General features: G+C 38.4%; 1 protein-coding gene across 5 annotated transcripts in view; it reads right to left on the bottom strand.

The window, feature by feature from the left end:
* Positions 1-20,892, bottom strand: part of RGS7 (regulator of G protein signaling 7) — a 442,134-nt gene that overhangs the window by 30,339 nt on the left and 390,903 nt on the right. For all 5 annotated transcript variants that reach the window (XM_065935654.1, XM_065935651.1, XM_065935652.1 and 2 more), the window contains one exon: positions 5,295-5,369. In XM_065935654.1, coding sequence (XP_065791726.1) covers positions 5,295-5,369 — 75 coding nt within the window. The remainder of the gene's footprint in view (positions 1-5,294; positions 5,370-20,892) is intronic.

Genomic DNA, 20,892 nt, shown 5'->3' with positions numbered 1-20,892 from the left:
TAAACAGCTATAACCACTGCATTAATAGCAGGAAAACTAGGCATTAATCATGAATTTGCTAACTGTTCTTCCAGTATGTGCACTTTTAGCTGTTAACTAAAATATTACATGGCATTATGTCCAAATGCAAGTAACAGAGAAAAGAAAGATAATGAGACAGTAAACAACTTACTGTTGTTTTGAAATGTGGGTTCTAGAGTTACAGGAAATGATCTGAAGTGTGGTTGCGGTCAGGTAAGCACAAACGCTTTTGTCATTTTTCCTTATGTTTTGTGTTGTTCTAGGACCTCTTCTAGCAGTCGTCATATAGAAGGGTGATCTTATGTGTCAACTTGATGGGACCATGGTGCTCAGATATTGGATCAGACATTATTTTGGGTGTTTCTATAAGCATGATTTTTGGGTGAGATTAAAACTTAAGTAAGTGGATCTTGAGTAAAGCAGAATATCTTCAATAATGCAGTTGCATCCAGTCAGTTGAAGACCTAAATAGAACAAAAAGACCTCCACCAACCAAGCAAGAGGAAATCCTGCCAACAGATGGCAATTCTTCCCTGGATCCCTAGCTTGTTGGCTTACCTCATCAGATTTTGGACTTGCCAAGCCTTTTACAATCATGTGAGTTGGTACCTTAAAATAAATCTCTCTCTCTCTTTCTCTCTGCATACAGATATATATATATATATATATATATATCTCCTTATTTTTGGTTCTGTTTTTCTGGAGAAATTTGGCTGTAATACAAACATAGCCTGACTTATTAGAGTTAAATTTTTAGAATCAGATGAAGAAAATCAGGTACATAGTGCCCCTTAAAATTTGCCTAGATTAAGCTGATTTATTTCCACTTGTGCTCAGATGTTAAGTTGTGTCTCCTTGCGACCCCACAGACCTGCCTGCCAGGCTCCTCTGTCCATGGGACTTTCCAGGTAAGAATACTAGAATGGATTGCCATTTCTTTCTCCAGGTATTTTTGCTTATGCTACATCATTCCTTCACAGAAAATTGAGGATACACATTTTACTTATTTCTTTGTATTTTAGTAAAGTATATTCAAATAAAAAGATTTAAACACTAGTTAGCCCTACTTATTCAAAAGTATTTCAAATCAGATATACATCTCAGCCTTCTTTTCACATATTTGACAAATATATATGAAATTAAACAATTAAATATAATGTCCAAAACCCTGATATTCTTCAGGTACATATGCTAAGTGAATTACTTAAGGAACTCACTTGGTCTTTTATTCTTAACATATATGTCCTTTGTTCTATGACACATAATCACTAGCAATATCATCACAGCGGAATCGCAAAGAATGGAAGGGCAGCTCTCTCCACTAAGGGCAGCATCTGGTTTCAAAGATGAAGCGCAGTCCAGGGGTTCCACTTCCTTAGCAGCCTCAGCAGTGCACAGAGGGTGACCACATGGCCAAGAGAAGCGACAAAGGAACCTGCCCGTTAACAGCAGAAGGCGGAGGCAGTTTCCACAGGTGGCAGGCTGGCCTCTGCCATTTCTGTCTAGACTCTCACAGAACTGCTTGCTCCTGGAGGACAGAACTGTGAAGTCCTCAGAGTATGTTGAAATGGTTTGTTCTTGTCATCAAGCTATTCATTAATAAAATAGGGTGACAGTTTAGAATCACAAACCATTTGAATGCCCTTGGTAACATGACAGAGTTGTGTCCCTCCCAAATTCCTGTGCTGCAGCCCACTCTGACTGCATTTGGAGATGGGGTCTGAAAGGAGGTAAAAAGGTTAAGTGGGATCATCCGGTGTGATCCTAATCCTATGGAGCTGGTGCCCTTAAAAAGAAGAGAAGGAGCACTGAGTTCTCTCTCTCTGCCATGTGAGAACACAACAAGCTGGCCATCTGCTAGCCAGGAGACAGCTCTCATCAGAAACCAAATTTACCAGCACCTTGGACTTGGATTTCCAGTCTCCACAACTGGAAGAAAATAAATTCCTATTGTTTAAGCTCCCCAGGCTATAGTATTTTGTTAGAATAGCCAGGGCATACTAGCATATCTATATCTATATCTATATCTGTATCTCACACAATTTTGTCAATTGTTATATACTAGTATATATATCTTCACTTTCACTTTTCACTTTCAGGCATTGGAGAAGGAAATGGCAACCCACTCCAGTGTTCTTGCCTGGAGAATCCCAGGGACAGGGGAGCCTGGTGGGTGCCATCTATGGGGTCGCACAGAGTCGGACACGACTGAAGGGACTTAGCAGCAGCAGCAACAGTATATATATCACATACATACACACATTTGTTTTGTTTGCTTGCTCAATATGTGCACTCTCATTAAGACAGTAAGTTATGGGAGCAAGGCCATGCCTGTCTCATTCATCTTTGAATAATGAAAGACCAGTACATACCCAGCATAAAGTAGAGGTTTGCTAAATCTGCTGATTGAATGGATCATTCCAGTTCCTAGCCAAATATGAGCTAAAGCACAAGTGGTAATAATTCTAAAGACAAACCAGTATGTGACTTAAGAGTCCTATAATCTTTTATATAAAGTAACATTATTGGTGGAAGTTAAAGGAAATCCAGTAATACTCAGTATGAAAAGCTGTATTTATCAGAAGGTGAGAAAATCAGTATTCTCCAATTGTTAAGAACAAGGGTGTGTACGCTATTTTCATCGTGTTGGACTTCTGTTTTTCTCTAGTGGTTTTAGTGCTATACATCTCTGCTATTAGCTCTCTAGTTCTACTGTTACTGATTCACGGGAAATTAGGCTACAAACTAGACCAATAGAGTTGAGCTCCATGGTTCCATCTCTTCACAACATTTCACTTTGCTATGACAATGCTTTTCTACCATTCCGTGAGGGCTGATGGTATCTGAATGGCAACACTGAAAACTAATGATTTCCAAATTTTCAAAAACAATGATGGAGTGTGAAGCCCTGGTAAGACACCATCACTGAGTACAGAGCTACAGGGACAGTGTAAACAATTTACTAATCTTTAAGTTCTATCTCATCAATTCATACACTTTCTCTTCTGATTCAGAGAATATCTCAGCTGGTGTCTATAGGGGAAACCAGACACAAAGTAATATACTTTGAACTCTTTAAAATTCAGGAAGTAGTGAGAAGTGACTTAACGCACTCTGGGATAGCTGATTGCATTTTTGAATTTGGTACCGCAAAGCTAGTCCCGGTATACTAGGCCATGCTGTGAGCGGAGGATGAGAGGAAAGGCCTAGGGCTGATCATAAAAGAGAGGGGCCAACAGGCTTGCTGTGGTCTGGCTTTGGCTCTTTTTCTCAGAGATATGCTAGGACCAGAAGCTTTTGAGCACCTCACCTGAATGGATTTTATGGCACTTTTCCTGTGGCTTCTTCATCCTAACATCAAGGTAAACAGTTTTAAAAGAAAAAAAAAAAAGGTACGTGGACCATATGGGGCCTTTGACTATAATGCTTATTTCTAGGGATGGAAGAAAAAGACATTAAGAAATTAGACTACAGAAAAAGCTTAGTACCTGTTGCCTGGACACATATCCCACAAAACGCTGCATAAGTAAAAAGCTACGGAAGAGAAGGTCTTGAACTCTGTGCAGTGGTTTGATCTAGTGGCACTGACCTTTGGCTGTGTCCTCAGAGTGGCTACTATAGGCCAGATATCCTTACGTGCATCAACCATTTTTTGTGGAATAAATATAAATGTCTTCTATATTTACCATCTGAGCCACCAGGGAAGTTCAAAATGAATCTGTGTGTGTGTGCTAAGTGGCTTCAGTCATTTCTGACTCTTTGAGATCCTATGGACTGTCGCCAACAGGCTCCTCTGTCCATGGGATTCTCTGGGCAAGAATACTGGAGTGGGTTGCCATGCCCTCCTCCAGGGAACCTTCCCAACCAAAGGATCAAACCCACATCTCCTGAGGCTCCTGCATTGCAGGCGGATTCTTTACCACTGAAAAATATCTTCTATAATAACTGAGCCATGGGGAAGCCCAAATAAAAAATGCCTTCTATACGTATGTGTTACTTTAAAAAGTGTAGGTACTTCGGCTATGTGTTTTCAAAAGATTGTATTAAACGTCATTGAATTTGGGATAGCACTTTGTTTTTGTTACATACTTCCTCATATAAGAGATCCTAAACCTATTGCCACGATCCTATAATTATGCCACAAAATTTTGATATTAAAATGTGGTCTTCATATAGTACCTGTAATTAAACATCTTTATGATGATGTCTTTTTTCTTCAAATTTTTCTCTAACAATGCCTGTCTCTCATGAGTACCACCTGTTCTCAGATAATCTATATTTATTTTTCATTTCCCGGGCTCTGAAAGAGATACCTTTTCTGCTAATGGCTCTCCTCTCAGCATCCTGCTCCTGTCACAGCCACCTACACACTTTGAGACCTTGACATGTTTGAGATTCAGGACAGAGTCTATTTCCTGGGGAGGAAGGAACTGACAGAAGTCCAGGGCTTGAACCTCCAGATTTTCTTCTAGCCAAGTAACAAGGAAGAGCAGGGAATATGCTATAAAGTACTCATGAAATGGAAGAAGAGGGGTTTTTTGTTTGTTTGCTTTTTGTTTTTGTGGTTGACGTTCTCTAAATGAGGCAGGAGGTAGATGCTCCCTACAGGGTAAAGTGACTGGAGATTCATTCCCTGTGGACCAAAAACCCAAGATGAGAGTAGCAGGACAATTAAGTGGGGAGGCTGGGCCCTGCCCAGACCACATATTTCTCATTCTTGAAGTCAGGAGACTTCCCTGACCACACATGCGCAGAAAGGCTCCTTGGAGGCCTAAGGGGAGTGATGCCAAGGGATATTCTACCCATAGGCCTTTTCCGTGGAATCCACCTTGGCTAAGAGATGTGTGCACACACATGGGAGGGTCCTGAGATACACCAAATATGAACTGTGAACCAGACAAAGAAAAATGATTGGTCAAAAGAAACAAGGAAGAAATCCCCTGTAAAAGTAATTCAAAGTGCTAAGAGGGCGTGACTCAGGGACTCTCCTTCTGAGTCTGCCCATGTGTCTAGTCACAAGTAATGTACTCTTGTTTTCTCTTAACACTTTTTTCACTACTTTCCATTTCAGGAAACTCATTTCTGCAAAGTTGAAGGGGCAGGGCCCTCATCACTGACCACTGGTTTAGTGGCTAGGATTTACTGTTGTGACCTGGCCCCAATCTCTGGCCGGGGAACTGAAGCCCCACTTTTAGCCATTGCAGGCCGAGGCCACCTGAGATCATAAACAGTACAACACATTGCAAGGTCAGCACAACTAATGTTGATTTTACCTTTCGTGTTTTGTGTGGATTTCTCATTCTGGACGACTTCTTAATGTCCACTTCAGTGGTATTTACACATCCAGGCTAGAAATGGAAAACAGAGAGACAAAGAAATCTTTGGGTGTAAAGTTCCTTATGGGCACATTCACTCTCCAGGACCCAAGTAAACGCTGTGATGACACAAGCCCCCAGCAGCCTGTCCAAATGGCCCCAGCCACTTCTCCGGGCAGTTATACAGTGAGAAAACACACTGCCTTCTTTTACACCTTAAGTTTAAAAGTCTTCAGATATCATTCTAGAATAACTACCAGAGAAATAAGAAAAATAAATACAAGAGATCTGCATGTGAAAGTGAGTGTCTAGCTGCTAACCCAACAGATTTAGAGCAAGGGTATCCAGAGACCAAATAAGGTGATGCCACCAGCTGATATCTGCATCCAGCTTCCCTCAGAGTCTACCCTCTGTGGATGAGATGATACTAACTAGACGGTTGTGTGCATCTCCTAAGTTAGAAAATCAATGGCAATCAGTTAAAACAGCTCAAATCCCAGAGCAATTTTTCTACAGGGATCTATGACATCCAGTGACTTGGAATATTTGTTGTCTATAGACAGAAGGTGCAGTGGAGTTAATGGTCAAAATGTGGAAGATGAAGAAAGCAACTGGCAAACAATAGACCATGCTTCTTTTCAGAATTCCTAACTTTTCTCTTTCATTTTCCAGACAGGTGAACCCCTTTCAAACAGGGTAGGCTGGAGGAAAAGTTTGGACAGTTTGCTCCTTGTTTTTTGACCACCACAGGGATATCATTTTGCCACATTTATTTTTCTTTTGCAAAGAAACAAAGAGCTTTAAAGCTTATTTCTTATCTGGAGAAGAGAAAAGGAGGAAGAGAGAAAGAAAAAAGGAAGAGGGAGGAGAAGGAAGAGGAATAGGAAAGAGAGAGAGAGGGTGGGAGAGAGAAAACACAAATCAGGAAACAGAAAAAAGGAGATTAAAAGATACCTGAGATCTTAAATGGAGAAAGGTCCTTAGACATCACTTATCCTTTAGACATGATTGGAAGCTAGCAGTTACATGGTTGTGTTTCCTTTACTTGTAACTGTTGATACAGGATGTAGGGATCTCTGGTGCTAGTAAAAATTATTACATTGTATATTTCTGCTCAATTTCTCTATTTTCTCTCCACAGCTTGAAAGATCATCAGTTGCCCTTGAAAGTGATTCCGGAAAAAATATGAAAGTGGAAAAAATGAGTCTGAGGAGCTGGGAGGACATGGAGGCAAGGGCAAAAGGCAGCACTGATGTGTCTAGAGAAAGTTGTTCTCCACAAGCAATGGTAAACAATAGGGATTAGCTCTTTGTAAAATGAGAACCTAGGACATTTTTCTTAAAGAACCTTTTCCTAACAGTACAACCATTGTGACAATACTCCACTACAATGTTGTAAGGGATAAAGAAGTAAATGAAGAAAGCATTTTTTCTCTTGAATTGTTTTCTTTGTAGGTTGTATGTGAAATATATATACTATAATACACTGCCCTATAAACATTAAGTAAACTATAAATTTGGGTTGCATATCTATTTAAGAATAGAAATAGCACAGCCAAAAATAAGCAAATAAATAAATAATTTCTAAGAGAAGAACTTCTCTGGTGGCCCAGTGGTTAACAATCCGCTTGCCAACACAGGAACACGAGTTCAATCCCTGGTCCAGGAAGATCCCATATGCCATGGAGCAGCTAAGCCCATGCGTCACAACTTCTGAGCCTGCACTCTGAGCCTGTGAGCTACAATTACTGAGCCAAAACTACAGAAGCCCATGTGCCTAGAACCCATGCTCTGCAACAAGAGTAGCCACTGTAATGAGAAGCCTGCAAACCCCAAGTAGAGAGCAGCCCCCACCTGATGCAGCTAGAGAAAGCCCACACACAGCAACAAACGGCAAACTCAGCCAAAAACAAATAGCAAATAAACAATTTTTTAAAAAAGAACAGAAGTAACTGGTTTAGCACCATGATCTGCTTAGAAGTGTCAGAGAAAGGACGAGCACCCTCCTGGGTGAGACTTATTTACTAACTGACCCAGTGATTCACTTAAACTTTATCGGCATGAGACTGATCAATATTTGATATTCTGATTTAATTTTCTGTGGCTGGTTCTACGCATAAGTGTACATTAACAAGTCCCCTCTCCCCCACTGCCAGCCATAACCATATCTTCTCTCACTGGTGATTTTAATATGCAGTCAGGATTCATAGACACTTGCTCCTTGAAAGCTATGACAAACCTAGACAGCATACTGCACAGCAGAGGCATCACTTTGCCTACAAAAGACCATCTTGTCAAAGTTATGGTTTTTCCGGTAGTCATGTACAAACATGAGAGTTGGACCATAAAGAAGGCTGAGTGCCGAACAATTGATGCTTTCAAACTGTGGTGCTGGAGAAGACTCTTTTGAGAATCCCTTCAACAGCAAGGAGTTCAAACCAGTCAATCCTAAAGAAAATCAATCCTGAATATTTATCGGAAGGACTAATGCTGAAGCTCCAATACTTTGGCTACCTGATGGAGAGTCAACTCATTAGAAAAAGCCCTGATGCTGGGAAAGACTGAAGGCAGGAGCAGACGGGGACAACAGAGGATGAGATGGTTGGATGGCATCACTGATTCAATGGACATGAGTTTGAGCAAGCTCTGGGAGATTCTGAAGGACTGGGAAGCCTGGTGTGCTGCATGGGGTCGCAAAAAGTCAGACAAGACTGAGCAACTGAATAACAACAAAAATTCATAACCATTGATATAGAAGTGACAAAGATAATGTTTTAAAAATATTAAAGCAGTGTGTGTTCATTTCCTATTCGATTTCCATTTCCTTGCAGCTTTCTACCCCTAAACTTACTAGACACTGAAATTCTTTAAGCTCTTATTGCTATATCGAGAGTCAAGCATGACAAGACAGATCACAGAAGATTTTCTTCTATACGTTAAGAAGTGGGATAAATAAGAATATGATATAAAGGAAAAGGAAGGCATGTCCCTCTGTAACTGAGGGGGAAAAGAGAAATAAAGGTAAGATGCAGCATCCAACATGTGTCCTCATTTTCTTCCTCTGGAGAAGAAAGCCCAGGCACAAGGAAAAGTGTGATAGAAATTCCCAGACAATTATGAGGGAGTCTATAATGTGTGGGTTGGATAGCTAGTCCTGCTTACCTAGAAGAATCAGTACATGCCATCACACCCAACATGAATTTTTACAATTAGAGTTGGCAAGAGAGACAAAACAGATAGTGTTTCTCAGAGCCTGTAGGAAGTAGGCAAGAGATCCAGATTGTGTTGCATGCCTCAGTAGTAAAGGAGGCAGAAATTCTGAGACTAAAAGATGGATGGGAACCTGAGGTTGAGACAAGGTCAAAGTGTGCAGGGATTTTATGCTGGTAGCACAAACGTCTGGAATACAAACTCCAGTGAGCACCCAAAGATGAGATGGTACTCCCATGATAGCAGGCCCAGGAATAAACTCAACTGATGTATCTAAAACAGAAATCAGAAAGAAGCCAGAAGAAGTACTGTGGATGGTTGACCCTTCCTCCACTGTATGAGATCATAAAAAAACAAAGCATTTATACTCCAAATTCTTATCAAAACTACCTTGCATAGAAGCAGGGAAAGGTGGAAGAAAACTGAATGCATGATCACTTAACCAAAATTTACCTAACAGATGCTTTAATGGATTACATCATATAGAGCACACACACTGAAGACTGTCCTTCAAATGTTTCTGAGATAAATAGGCCAATTATACATAAAAAAAAACAGAAAATATATTTTTTATATACACACGAGGAGTCTGAACTAGTAGAACTTGAAAGCTCCTTCTGTTATAAGCTAGAAATCTAAATCAATTTTACTTCATACCAAGTCATACCAAATGGGTATTGATAAATGGCCCTAGAAATTGTGTCAACCACTGAAGGCATGAAGTAGAAAGATATTTTCTCCTTATATAAAAATGCATGTCACTGCCCTCTCAAAGAGAATTTTCCTTTTCAAAGTTAAAAGATTTTGGTCTTTCAAATTTAGTTAATGAGCCATTAGCAGACATCTAAAATTCTACTTGAACCAATTCTTAACACCATTGATCAGCAAATTAATAAGAAGTCATTGATCCTAAAAGTAAATATTATTAGAAGACTGAACTATGAGGTAATGTCCCATAACTCAGCTCCCATTCCAGGCTAATGAAATATGCTAGCTCAAAATTTTTTGCTAATGGCACAATGGTTAAAATAATAAACTGAACCTTGGATGCATGTCTCAGTGGACTTCCAGCTTCCTTTCATTTCTAAAGAGCCCCTTAGGAAGCTAATGCATAGACCAGTCTCTGGTATCTAAGTTTAAATAGGGGATTCTTGAGGACTGAAAAAACGTCAATGCTCAAAGTCATCTAGTATATTTCTGAATAATTAATGTCATTGCAAAATAATTACTTTCAGAAATCAGGTACTAAAGTGACAAAGTATGGCAATATTTCTTTGGAATTTTTTAAATAATAATTTTAAGAAAATTTATTTTTGTATCTAATTGTCAAATCTAGTGATAAATGGTAAGGTATAAAAATGAAGGTGTGGTCATACCTCAATATTCTTTTAATATACTAAGGATGCCAGACAGATGAATCATCACAGTGTGGGAGCATAAAGACTAGACAGTAGATGGCAGAGGGCATTACATGCCAAGAGGACATTCCAGACATCCATTCTTATGTGAATACTCCTGTTCCTCACCAATGTGGCAGATAAAGATTTTTTAAAACCTTGTTTTTAAGTAATTTTGATGTGCCCCTTGGTTATTTTAAAAAGGCAGTTATCCTTTTGAAGCATATATAATATGTACCACTAGCAAGCAACAGATTCACTTGAAATGTCGTCCATAAATTGGTTTTCTGCACTACAAAACGTATCTTCCCAATAAAATATAAATGACAGTGCCATTACCAAGTAGGCACTCAGTAAAAATGGTCAAATATGTACTACTTTACAGATATAATGAAGTACACACAACTGTTGGATTTAAGAAATAATACAGTTGCATTTACATTGGCCTAGAAAAGAATTATTTCTAGTGATTCAAAGGAGAATTTGTTTTCAATAGAACTAAGCTGTGTTGTAACACTACTATAATACTGTTTGCTAAAGGCAGAATTTAATGTTTTGGAATCCATTCCTGCAGGTGCAAAAGGAGCATACTATTGAGGACGATTGCTGACACAGTGTTCATTTAAGTGTCTTAAAGAGTTGCAAAACAGAAGCTGGAATTCTTGGTTTCACTGTTGACATTTTATTTAAAAGAATTTAAAAATCACTTATTTCCTCTCACGACATAATGCATTTTTATTACCTGTAGCAGAAGGTACACTTGAGTTCAGGATAACTTGGGATACATTATCCTGAAGAATTCTTTGATGAAGAACAACACTATTAATAGTAATAGAGAAAACAACTCCCTAAATTCAACCACTATGGCTGATATGTAACTGCAAAACAATGTCCTAAGGGACAAATAAACGGAGATTTAAGAATCAGGTGACATATGGAGCTGATAGTAAGAAATACACACATTCCTGGAAATTAAAAATTCAGACTTGACTCTGGGAAAATTAACATTTTGAATATATGTTAATTATTGGTTCAAACAAATATGTTATTGAAAACAATTTATCCTTCTGTAACACTGTATCAGTTTTAAAAATTCAATTTGCAACATATTGTACCTCAGTTAAAATGATCCCTTACTCTTATACAAAGCAATTCTAGGTTTTCTAAGTGTTCAACCTCAGGATATTTTTTAAAGATCCAATTCAAACTTTTCTTTCTCTTCTTGGGCACTTGCCAATTGATTTAACTTCCGATCCTTTCAACTTGGCTGACCCACTCGTTTACTAAATGCTACACACAAACTGAAAGAAGTTGTCTGTGGCTGGAATTCTTCTCTCCTTTTTTTGAAGGAATTGGCTTTTTTAATATATTCTTCTATTTACTGGCTGTGCTGGGTCTTCATTGCTGTGAGGACTTTTCTCTAGCTGGGATGAGCAGGGGCTATTTTTTAGTTGTGGTGCTTGGGCTTTTCACTGAAGCAGCTTCTCTTGCTGCGGTGCACAGGCTATAGAGTGTGCAGGCTTTAATAGTTGTGGTTCCCAGGCTCCAGAGAATAGGCTCAACAGACGCGGTGTACGGGCTTAGTTACTCCACACTAGGTAATCGAACTTCGAACCAGGGATCGAACCCAAGTCTCTTGCCTTTTCAGATGGATTCTTTGCCACTGAGCCACAAATTCCTGGAATTCCTTACGTTCACTCTCCTCTATAATGTTTACTCATTTGATTTCTACTCAATCTTAATTGCTGTCTATAGATTGTTAATTAAGTAGTCCTACTTCAGTGTATGTTATCAATGAACTCTGCATGTCAAGAGGCACAAGGAAGTCTAATGTGGCAGAGGGAAGGGAAATATACCAGGACAGCCTGGAATTGCGGAAAGTGGTTAGCTTAGGTAGAAATTATAGATTATGGTAAAAATCTCTGGTTCAATTCTAAACATAAGTGGAAGTTACTGGAGTGTTTCAAACATGAAAGTGGCTTTGTATGCTCTAGATTTTTAAAAACTCACTCAAACTTCATGTCCTACATAAAAAATTGGACTAAGTGTGAAATGCTAAACTCTAAAACTCCTAAAAGATAACATGAAAGAAAATTTAGGTGATCTTGGGTTTGGCGATGACTTTTTAGATTCAACAGCAAAGGCACAATCCATGAAAGAAATAATTGATAAGTTGAAGTTCATCAAAATTAAAAACTTCTGCTCTATGAAAGATACTGTCAAGCAAACAAGAAGATAAGTCACAGACTGGGAAAAATATTTGCAAAATACAGATCAGATAAAGGATTATTATCTAAAATATACAAAGACTCTTAAAACTCAATGATAAGAAAATGAACCACCTGGTTAAAAAATGGGTATAAGATTTGAACAGGCAACTCACTGATGAAGATATACAGATGGCAAATAAGCATAGGAACAGATGCTTCCCATCATGTGTCATTAGGAAACTGAAAATTAAAGCAACAATGAAACACCATTACACCACCTATCAGAAAGATCAAAATACTGGCAATACCAGATGCCTAAGAGAATGTGAGACAACAGGAACTCTCATTTGTTGTTGATGGAAGTGTAAAATGGTACAGTCAATTTGAAAGATAGTTTGGTGGTTTCTTACAAACTAAATATACCCCTAATCACACGATCCAGCAATTGTACTCTTTAGTATTTATCCAAAAGAGTTGAAAAGTTAGATTCTCACAAAAACCTGCATGTGGATGGTTTATTTATAATTGACAAAACTTGGGAGTACTCAAGATGTCCTTCATTAGGTGAATGGATAAGTAAACTGTGATATAGATATGCAGTGGAATATTTTTTAGCACTAAAAACAAATGAGCTATTAAATGTGAAAAGACATGAAGGAAACTGACATGCATCTTAGTAAAAGAAGTCAATCTGAAAAGGCTATATATAGTATCATTCCAACTATACGACATTCTGGAAAGTTGCTGTTGTCCACTCGCTCAGTCATGTCCAAATCTTTGTGACTGCAGCACACCAGGTTTCCCTGTCATAACCACGGAGACAGTAAAAAATATCAGTGGTTGCCAGGGGTTGGGAAGAAGGAGTAAGAATAGGTGGAGCTAGAGGATTTTTGGGAGCAGTGCAATTACTCTGTATGATACTATAATGGTGGATATGTGTCATTATACATTTGTTCAACCCACAGAATGTAAAATACCAAGAGTGAACCTTAATGTAAACTATAGATTCTGGGTGACAGTGATGTGTAGGTTCAGTTAGAACAAAATGTCATTCTGGGGATGTTAATAATGGGGGAGAGGCTGTGTGTGGGAAGGGAAGGGGGGATATAGGAACTACCTATACTTCTTGCTTAATTTTGCTGTGAACCTAGAACTGTTCTAAGAAAGTCTACTTAAACAAACAAACAAACAAACAACTTAGGAATTGTGAGTCCTTTGGGAATTGATTATCAGGATGGGGATAGAACAAAAGTGGAAGCAAGGACACCTGTTACAGGGCTACTGTCATCATCTAGGCAAGAAATGATGCTGAGGGCATATGCACATCAGCATTAAAGATCGTGGGTATTGTATTTGGGATACATTTTGAAGCCAGAATCAAAAAAACTTGCTGATGTGTTGGGTTAGGGAGCTAAAAGGAAGAGAATAGTCAATGATGACTTCTAGGTTTTGGCAACTGAGTTGCCATCAGCTGAGATGAGGAAGCCTGGGACAGAAATAAACATAAGTGAAGACAGGAGTCAGAGATAATTCTGATACTGTATTTACATGGGATTTTAATATTTACTGAATTTTCCAATTGGAATGCAGCTCCTTATGCAGTCATTATCAAGAGCCATGGGACTTCCCACATGATACAGTGGTAAAGAAACCACCTGCCAATGCAGGAGACGCAGGATAAGTGGGTGGGTTCGATCCCTCGGTCAGGAAGATCCCCTGGAAGAGGAAATGGCAAATGGCAGCCCACTTGAGTTTTCTGGCCTGGAAAATTCCATGGACCGAGGAGTCTGGCTGACTATAGACCATGGGGTCACAAAAAGTTGGACATGACTGAGCACACGTGCATTCACTGAGTCATGACACAGATCATTTCCAACACAAATGTCTGTACAATAACCTGCCTCTGATCCAACCTTTTGTGTCTTTGCCTTTTTGCATCATCATTGCTGATTTAAGCACATCACTGAATGTGCAAGATTATTATCTAATGGTCAATTACCAAGAGGGTGGTAGAGCAGCCTCCTTATTCAGAGACTTGGCTATACTTCCTTAAATTATTCTTCACATTCTCCTAATCTGCTCTGGTTGAAATAAGACCCTTCCATTTAACACCCATGAACTGTCTGTTCACCCTTCAATGACAGTTCTGTTTTATATACTAGCTGTTGCTGTGCTGACACAGACTGTTACGATTCTCAACAAGCTACCAAGAGGAACCTAACAAGTAAGGCTGCCTAGAGCTTCTTTGTGATCAGTAGCATTGCTCACATTTCAGGTTCAGTTTTATAATACTGAAAATATTCCCAGATAGAATTATTCAGGAATAAAAAAAAATCACCAGGAGTTAGTTGTTGTACTTACCTCGAATAAAATATTGAATATGAGCTCCTTGAAGAGACAAAGCCTGAGGCGCATATGCATGGACCCTTTTGTTCTGTTGCACCTGGCCGGCCACGTACACATGTGACTGATCTCCAGCACTTTCTATGATTTTTTCCTTGCAAAAATCTGATTGTAACTTGGGGACATGCAAAGATTTTTCAAAGGGGAGATTAAAAAGATCCCTCTTGGATTTAGCACACAAGCTCCAACTTGCCATACACAGAGGAGGCCTGGGTTGGCTTCTAGGACACTTCCACAAGCATCAGTGATGTGGCTTTCGGTTCACACTGTGTTGTTGTCTCTCTGGGATCTCATTCAAGGAGGGTGAGCAGCAACATTCAATCCTGGAATCCCTGATCCTCAGACTGAATATCATCAGATGACTTAGAAGTTTTGCTTTTAACTCTTTGACTCTGTTTACTGAATGTAAGAATGAAGGAATGAAACCTAGGCTAGCTCTCTGATGGCAACAAAAATTTCCTACAGGATCATAACAAACAGTTGCTCATATTCAAATCTTTGTGATTTTTGAGAACCCAAAAAGTAGGAAAATGTGACCGAATTGGTGACAACAATTTTTAATTTTGTAAATATTACTATTGCTAGTACTGGTGATTTAATGATGTAATGTAAAAGGTGAAGAAGAACCAAATAAAATTTCTGTTAGCATAAATAACTCTCAGTAAGTTCAAAATACTTATAATAATTATTATAATATATAACATGAGACAACTAGAAAATGACAAATTCATAAAAATAATATTGGAATATATGATGAATTACATATATTGAATGTAATAGTGCCTTGAATTACAATAGTGATCTTGAACTCAATATCCTTTAATTCCAAAGGATATAAGAGGCTCCAAAGTCATATGTTCCACAGCTGAGAGGTGTACCTCCCTTTTACAGGCCAGTAATTTGCTAAAATGTCCTAATGATATGTGATGTTGAACATCTTTTCGTATACTTACTTGCCCTCTGTGTATCTTCTTTGGTGAGGTGTCTATACATATCTTTTATCCATTCTTAACTGGTTGATTTGTTTCTCACTGTTGAGTTTTAAGAATTCTTTGTATATTCTGATACTAGTCAATTTTCAGTTACTTATGTATTTTGATATTATCTCCCAGTCTGTGATTTATCCTCTCACTTTCATAACAGTGTTTTTCACAGATCACAAAGATTTAATTTTAATAAACTGACATCAATTTTTTCTTTCATGCCTTTAGTGTTGAATCTAAAAACATATCACCAAACCAAAGGTCATCCAAATTTTCTCCTGTGTTATTCTCTAAGAATTTACAGTTTAGCATTTTACATTTAGGTGAATGATCCATTTTGAGGTAATTTTTTAAAAAGGTGTAAGGTCTGTATCTAGATTCATGTTTTTCTTCCATTTTTTGAATGTGGGTCTTCAGTTCTTTCAGCAACATTCTTGGGGAAGACTATCCTTTCTCCATTGACTTGTTTTGCCCTTTGTCAAATATAAGCTGACTACAGATTTATGTGGATATAATTCTGGGCTCTCTATTCAACTGATGTACTTATGTACTGCTTTGATTACAATAGCTTATATGCAGAATACATCATGCGAAATGCTGGGCTGGATGAAGCTCAAGCTGGAATCAAGATTTTTGGGAGAAATAGCAGTGACCTCAGATTTGCAGATGACACCACCCTAACAGCAGAAAGTGAAGAGGAACTAAAGAGCCTCTTAATGAAGGTGAAAGAGGAAAGCAAAAAACTGGCTTAAGACTCAACATTCAAAACACTAAGATCATAGCATCTAGTCCCATGTGTGCGTGTGTGTGTCTGTGTGTGTGTGTGTGTCTGTGTGTGTGTGCGCGTGTGTGTGTGTCTGTGTCTGTGTGTGTGTGCGTGTGTCTGTGTGTGTGTGTGAATCGCTCAGTCATGTCCAACTCTTTGTAACCCTATGGTCTCTAACCTGTTAAGCTCCTCTGTCCATAGAATTTTCCAGGCAAGAACACTGAAGTGGGTTGCCATTCCCTTCTCCAGGGTATCTTCCCGACCCAGGGACTGAACCCGGGTCTCCCACATTGCAGTCATCTTCTCTACCATCTGAGCCACCAGGGAACCTGATCACATTCAATTCAGTTCAGTCACTCAGTCGTGTCCGACTCTTTGCGATCCAATGAATCGCAGCACGCCAGGCCTCCCTTTCCATCATCAACTCCTGGAGCTTACTCAAACTCATGTCCATCGAATCGGTGATACCATCCAGCCATCTCATCCTCTGTTGTCGCCTTCTCCTCCTGACCCCAATCCCTCCCAGCATCAGGGTCTTTTCCAATGAGTCAACTCTTCTCATGAGGTGGCCAAAGTATTGGAGTTTCAGCCTCGGCATCACATTACTAAATAGCAAATAGATGGGGAAAAAATGGCAACAGTGGCAGACTTTATTTTCTTGGGCTCCAAAATCACTATGGATGGTGACTGCAGCCATGACATTAAAAGACACTTGCTCCTTGGAAGAAAAGCTATAACAAACCTAGATAGCATATTGAAAAGCAGAGACATCACTTTGTCTACAGAAGTCCATTTAGTCAAAGCTATGATTTTTCCAGTAGTCATGTAAGGATGTGATAGTTGGACCATAAAGAAGGCTGAGTGCCAAAGAAATGATGCTTTCAAATCATGGTGCTAGAGGAGACTCTTGACTTTGGACTGCAAGGAGATCAAATCAGTCAGTACTAAAGAAATCAACCCTGAATATTCATTGGAAGGATTGATGCTAAAGCTGAAGCTCCAATACTTTGCCCACCTGATGCAAAGAGCTGACCCACTGGAAAAGACCCTGATGCTGGTAAACACTGAGGCAGGAGGACAAGTGGGCAACAGAGGATGAGATGATTGGATGGCATGACCTACTCAATGGATACGAGTTTGAAGAAGCTCCAGGAGATGGTGAAGGACAGGGAAGCCTGGCGTGCTGCAGTCCATGGGTTCGCAAAGAGTTAGACACGACTGAGCGACTGAACATGAACATAGTCCTCTCACTTCGTGGTTCTTTTTCAGTATTGTGGTAGTTATTCTGTGTCATTTGTCCTTTCCATAAATTTTAGAATTAGTTTCTCAATATCCACAAAATGATTTGTTGGGATTTTGATTTGGACTATGTTAAATCTATAGATCTAGTATTGAAGAATTAACTTCTTCACAATATTGTCTTCCTATCTCCATACATGACATATTCCCTGCATTTATCATGATCTTTATTTTTTTCAGCAAATGCTGAAATTGCTTCAGTATTTTCCCCATATTAATCTTGTGCATATTTTGTTAGACTTTAATCTATATGTAATAGCATTTAACTTTTTGTGCTAATGAAATGGCATTGTGTTTCTAATTTCAAATTCCATTTGTTTATTGCTAATATATAAGAAATCAGTTGACTTCTGTGCATTAACCTTATACCCTGCAACTATATTATTGCAGCTTATTAATTTTAAGAGCTTTGTTGCTGTGATTGTTGATTCCTTGTGATTTTCTACATAGAAAATTATGTCATATGTGAACAAAGACAGTTTTAATTCTTCCTTACCAATTTCCTTCCCAATGTGTATATTTTTTTTACTTTATTTATTTTTAATTGAAGGATAACTGCTGTACAGAATTTTGTTTTCTGTCAACAACAACATGAATCAGCCACAGGTGTACATATGTCCCTCCCTCTTGAGCCTCTGTTCCATCTCCTTCACTATCCCACCCCTCTAGGCTGATACAGAGCCCCTGTTTGAGTTCCCTGAGACATATAGCACAGTTTGTACATGTTTAATTTCCTTTTCTTGTCATCATATTAGCTAGGTCCTTCAGTAAGATGTTGAAGAGAAGTAGTGAGAGGGAACATCTCAGAGAGAAACCATCTATTAGTAGTATTTCACTGTTAAGTATGATATTAGCTGTAGGTTTTTGGTGAATGTGCTTTATCAGTAAGATGAGGAAGTTCCTCTCTACTCCTAGTTTGCTGACAATTTTTATCTTTGAATGAGTGTTGGATTTTGTCACATTTTTTCTGCTTCTATTGATAAGAGAATATGATTTTTAAACAGTTGATTACGGAATGTTGAACTAGCATTGTGTACATGGAATAAATTCCACTTGGTTGTGGTGTATACTTCTTATTATACAATTGTTGGATGCCATATATTCTAATTTATTGAAAAATTTGCAGCTATAGTTCATGAGAGACATTTGTTTGCCTTTCCTGCAATGACTTCGTCAGGTTTGGGTATTAAAATAATGCTGGGTCCATAGACTGAGTTATTCATAGGAAGTAGGCCCTCTGCTATTTTCAGGAAAAATAGTAAAAGAAAAAAAAATGGTGTAATTTCTCCCTTAAATGCTTGCTGGAATTCCTCAGTGAATTCATCTGGGATTTTGCTATTTTGGAATGTTATTTGTTTTATATTTAAATTCTTTTGTTGAATAGATTGCTTAATCTTTAATAATAGATACAATCCTATTCATTAACACACATAGGCATAGTCATATTAATTACTTTTTGGGTGAGTTTTGGTAGATTGTGTCTTTCAGAAAGCTTATGCATTTCATGTAGTTTTTCATATTTGTGGGCATAGAGTTGTTCACAACATTCCTTTCTTATCAAATTAACGCCCATGTGATCAGTGGTAATGGTTCCTCTTTTATTTCTGCTATTAGTAATTTGTATCTGCTCTCTAACTAGAGGGGCTTCCCTGGTGGCTCAGACTGTGAAGAACCTGCCTGCAATGCAGGAGACCTGGCTTGATCCCTGGGTGGGGAAGATCTTCTGGAGAAGGGAATGGCCACCCACTCCAGTATTCTTGCCTGGACAGAATTCCATGGATTGAGCAGCAAGTTTATCAACTTTACCGATTTTTTCCCAACAACCAGCTCTCAGTGTCATTGTATTTCTCTATCACTTTACTGTTTTCAATTTCATTGATTTCTGCTCTAATTTTTACTTTCTTCTGGGTTTTTTCTAGTTTTCTAATATTAAATTTAAATTATTGACTTTAGGTTTTCCTAATGTATGTATCAATGCATGTATTTATAAATTGCCAAGCACAGCTTTCACTGCATCCACAAATTGTGATAACATGCATTTTCATTTAACTTGAAATATTTTACAATTACTCTTGACACTTTTTTTTGACCCATACATTATTTAGAAATGTGTTGGTTAACTCTAAGTATTTTGTTGTTTTCCATCTATCTTTCCACTACTGGTATCTTGTTTAATCCCATTGTGGTCTGGGAATATTTCATATAATTTCCATTAAAATTGTTTTAAATTTGTTAAGGTGTATTTTGTGGCCCCGAATGTTTTCTTTCTTAGTGTGTTCCATGGGAATTTGAGGAGAAGGTATATTCTGCTGCTATTGGATGAAGCAGTTTATGATATCAATTAAATCCAGAGGATTAATGGCACTCTTTGGTTCAGTTATGTTCTTACTGATTTTCCGTCTGTTAGATCTGTCAATAAATGACAGAGGTGTGCTGAAGACTACAACTATAATGGTGTATTTGTCTATTTCTCCTTGTAGTTCTATCAGTTTTTGTCACATATTTTGATGCTACTGTGCACACACATTAAGGATTGCTATGTCTTCATGAATAATTGATCTCTTTATCATTACATAATGTTGCTCCTCATCTCTGATAATTTTCCTTGATCTGGAGCTGGCTTTGCCGGAAATTAATACAGCTACTCATTGACTACACTAAAGCTTTTGACAGTGGTTCACAATGAACTGTGGAAAATTCCTGAAGAGATGGGAATACCAGACCACCTGACCTGCCTCCTGAGAAGCCTGTATGGAGGTCAAGAAGCCACAGTTAAAACCAAACATGGAATATGGACTGGATCAAAATTGGGAAAGCAGTACATCAAGGCTGTATATTGTCACCTGCTTATTTAATTATATGCAGAGTACATCATGTGAAATTCTAGAATCAAGATTTCTGGGAGGAACATCAACAACCTCAGTTATGCAGATGACACCATCCTTATGGAAGAAAGTGAAGAGGAACTAAAGAGCCTCTTGATGAAAGTGAAAGAGAAGAGTGAAAAAGTTAGCTTAAAATTCAACATTCAAAAGCCAAAGATAATGGCGTCTGACCCCATCACTTCATGGCAAACAGATGGGGAAACAAGGGAAACAGTGAGACTTTATTTTCTTGGGCTCTAAAATCACTGCACCCAGTGACCACAGCCATGAAATTAAAAGACACTTGCTCCTTGGAAGAAAAGCTATGACAAACCTAGAGAGCATATTAAAAAACAAAGATATCACTTTCCCTACAAAAGTCTGTACAGTCAAAGCTATGGTTTTTCAAGTAGTCATGTATGGGT

Source organism: Muntiacus reevesi, chromosome 5 (assembly GCF_963930625.1).
Source record: "Muntiacus reevesi chromosome 5, mMunRee1.1, whole genome shotgun sequence".
Classification (NCBI taxonomy): domain Eukaryota; kingdom Metazoa; phylum Chordata; class Mammalia; order Artiodactyla; family Cervidae; genus Muntiacus; species Muntiacus reevesi.
This window is presented reverse-complemented; position numbering and strand designations above follow the sequence as displayed.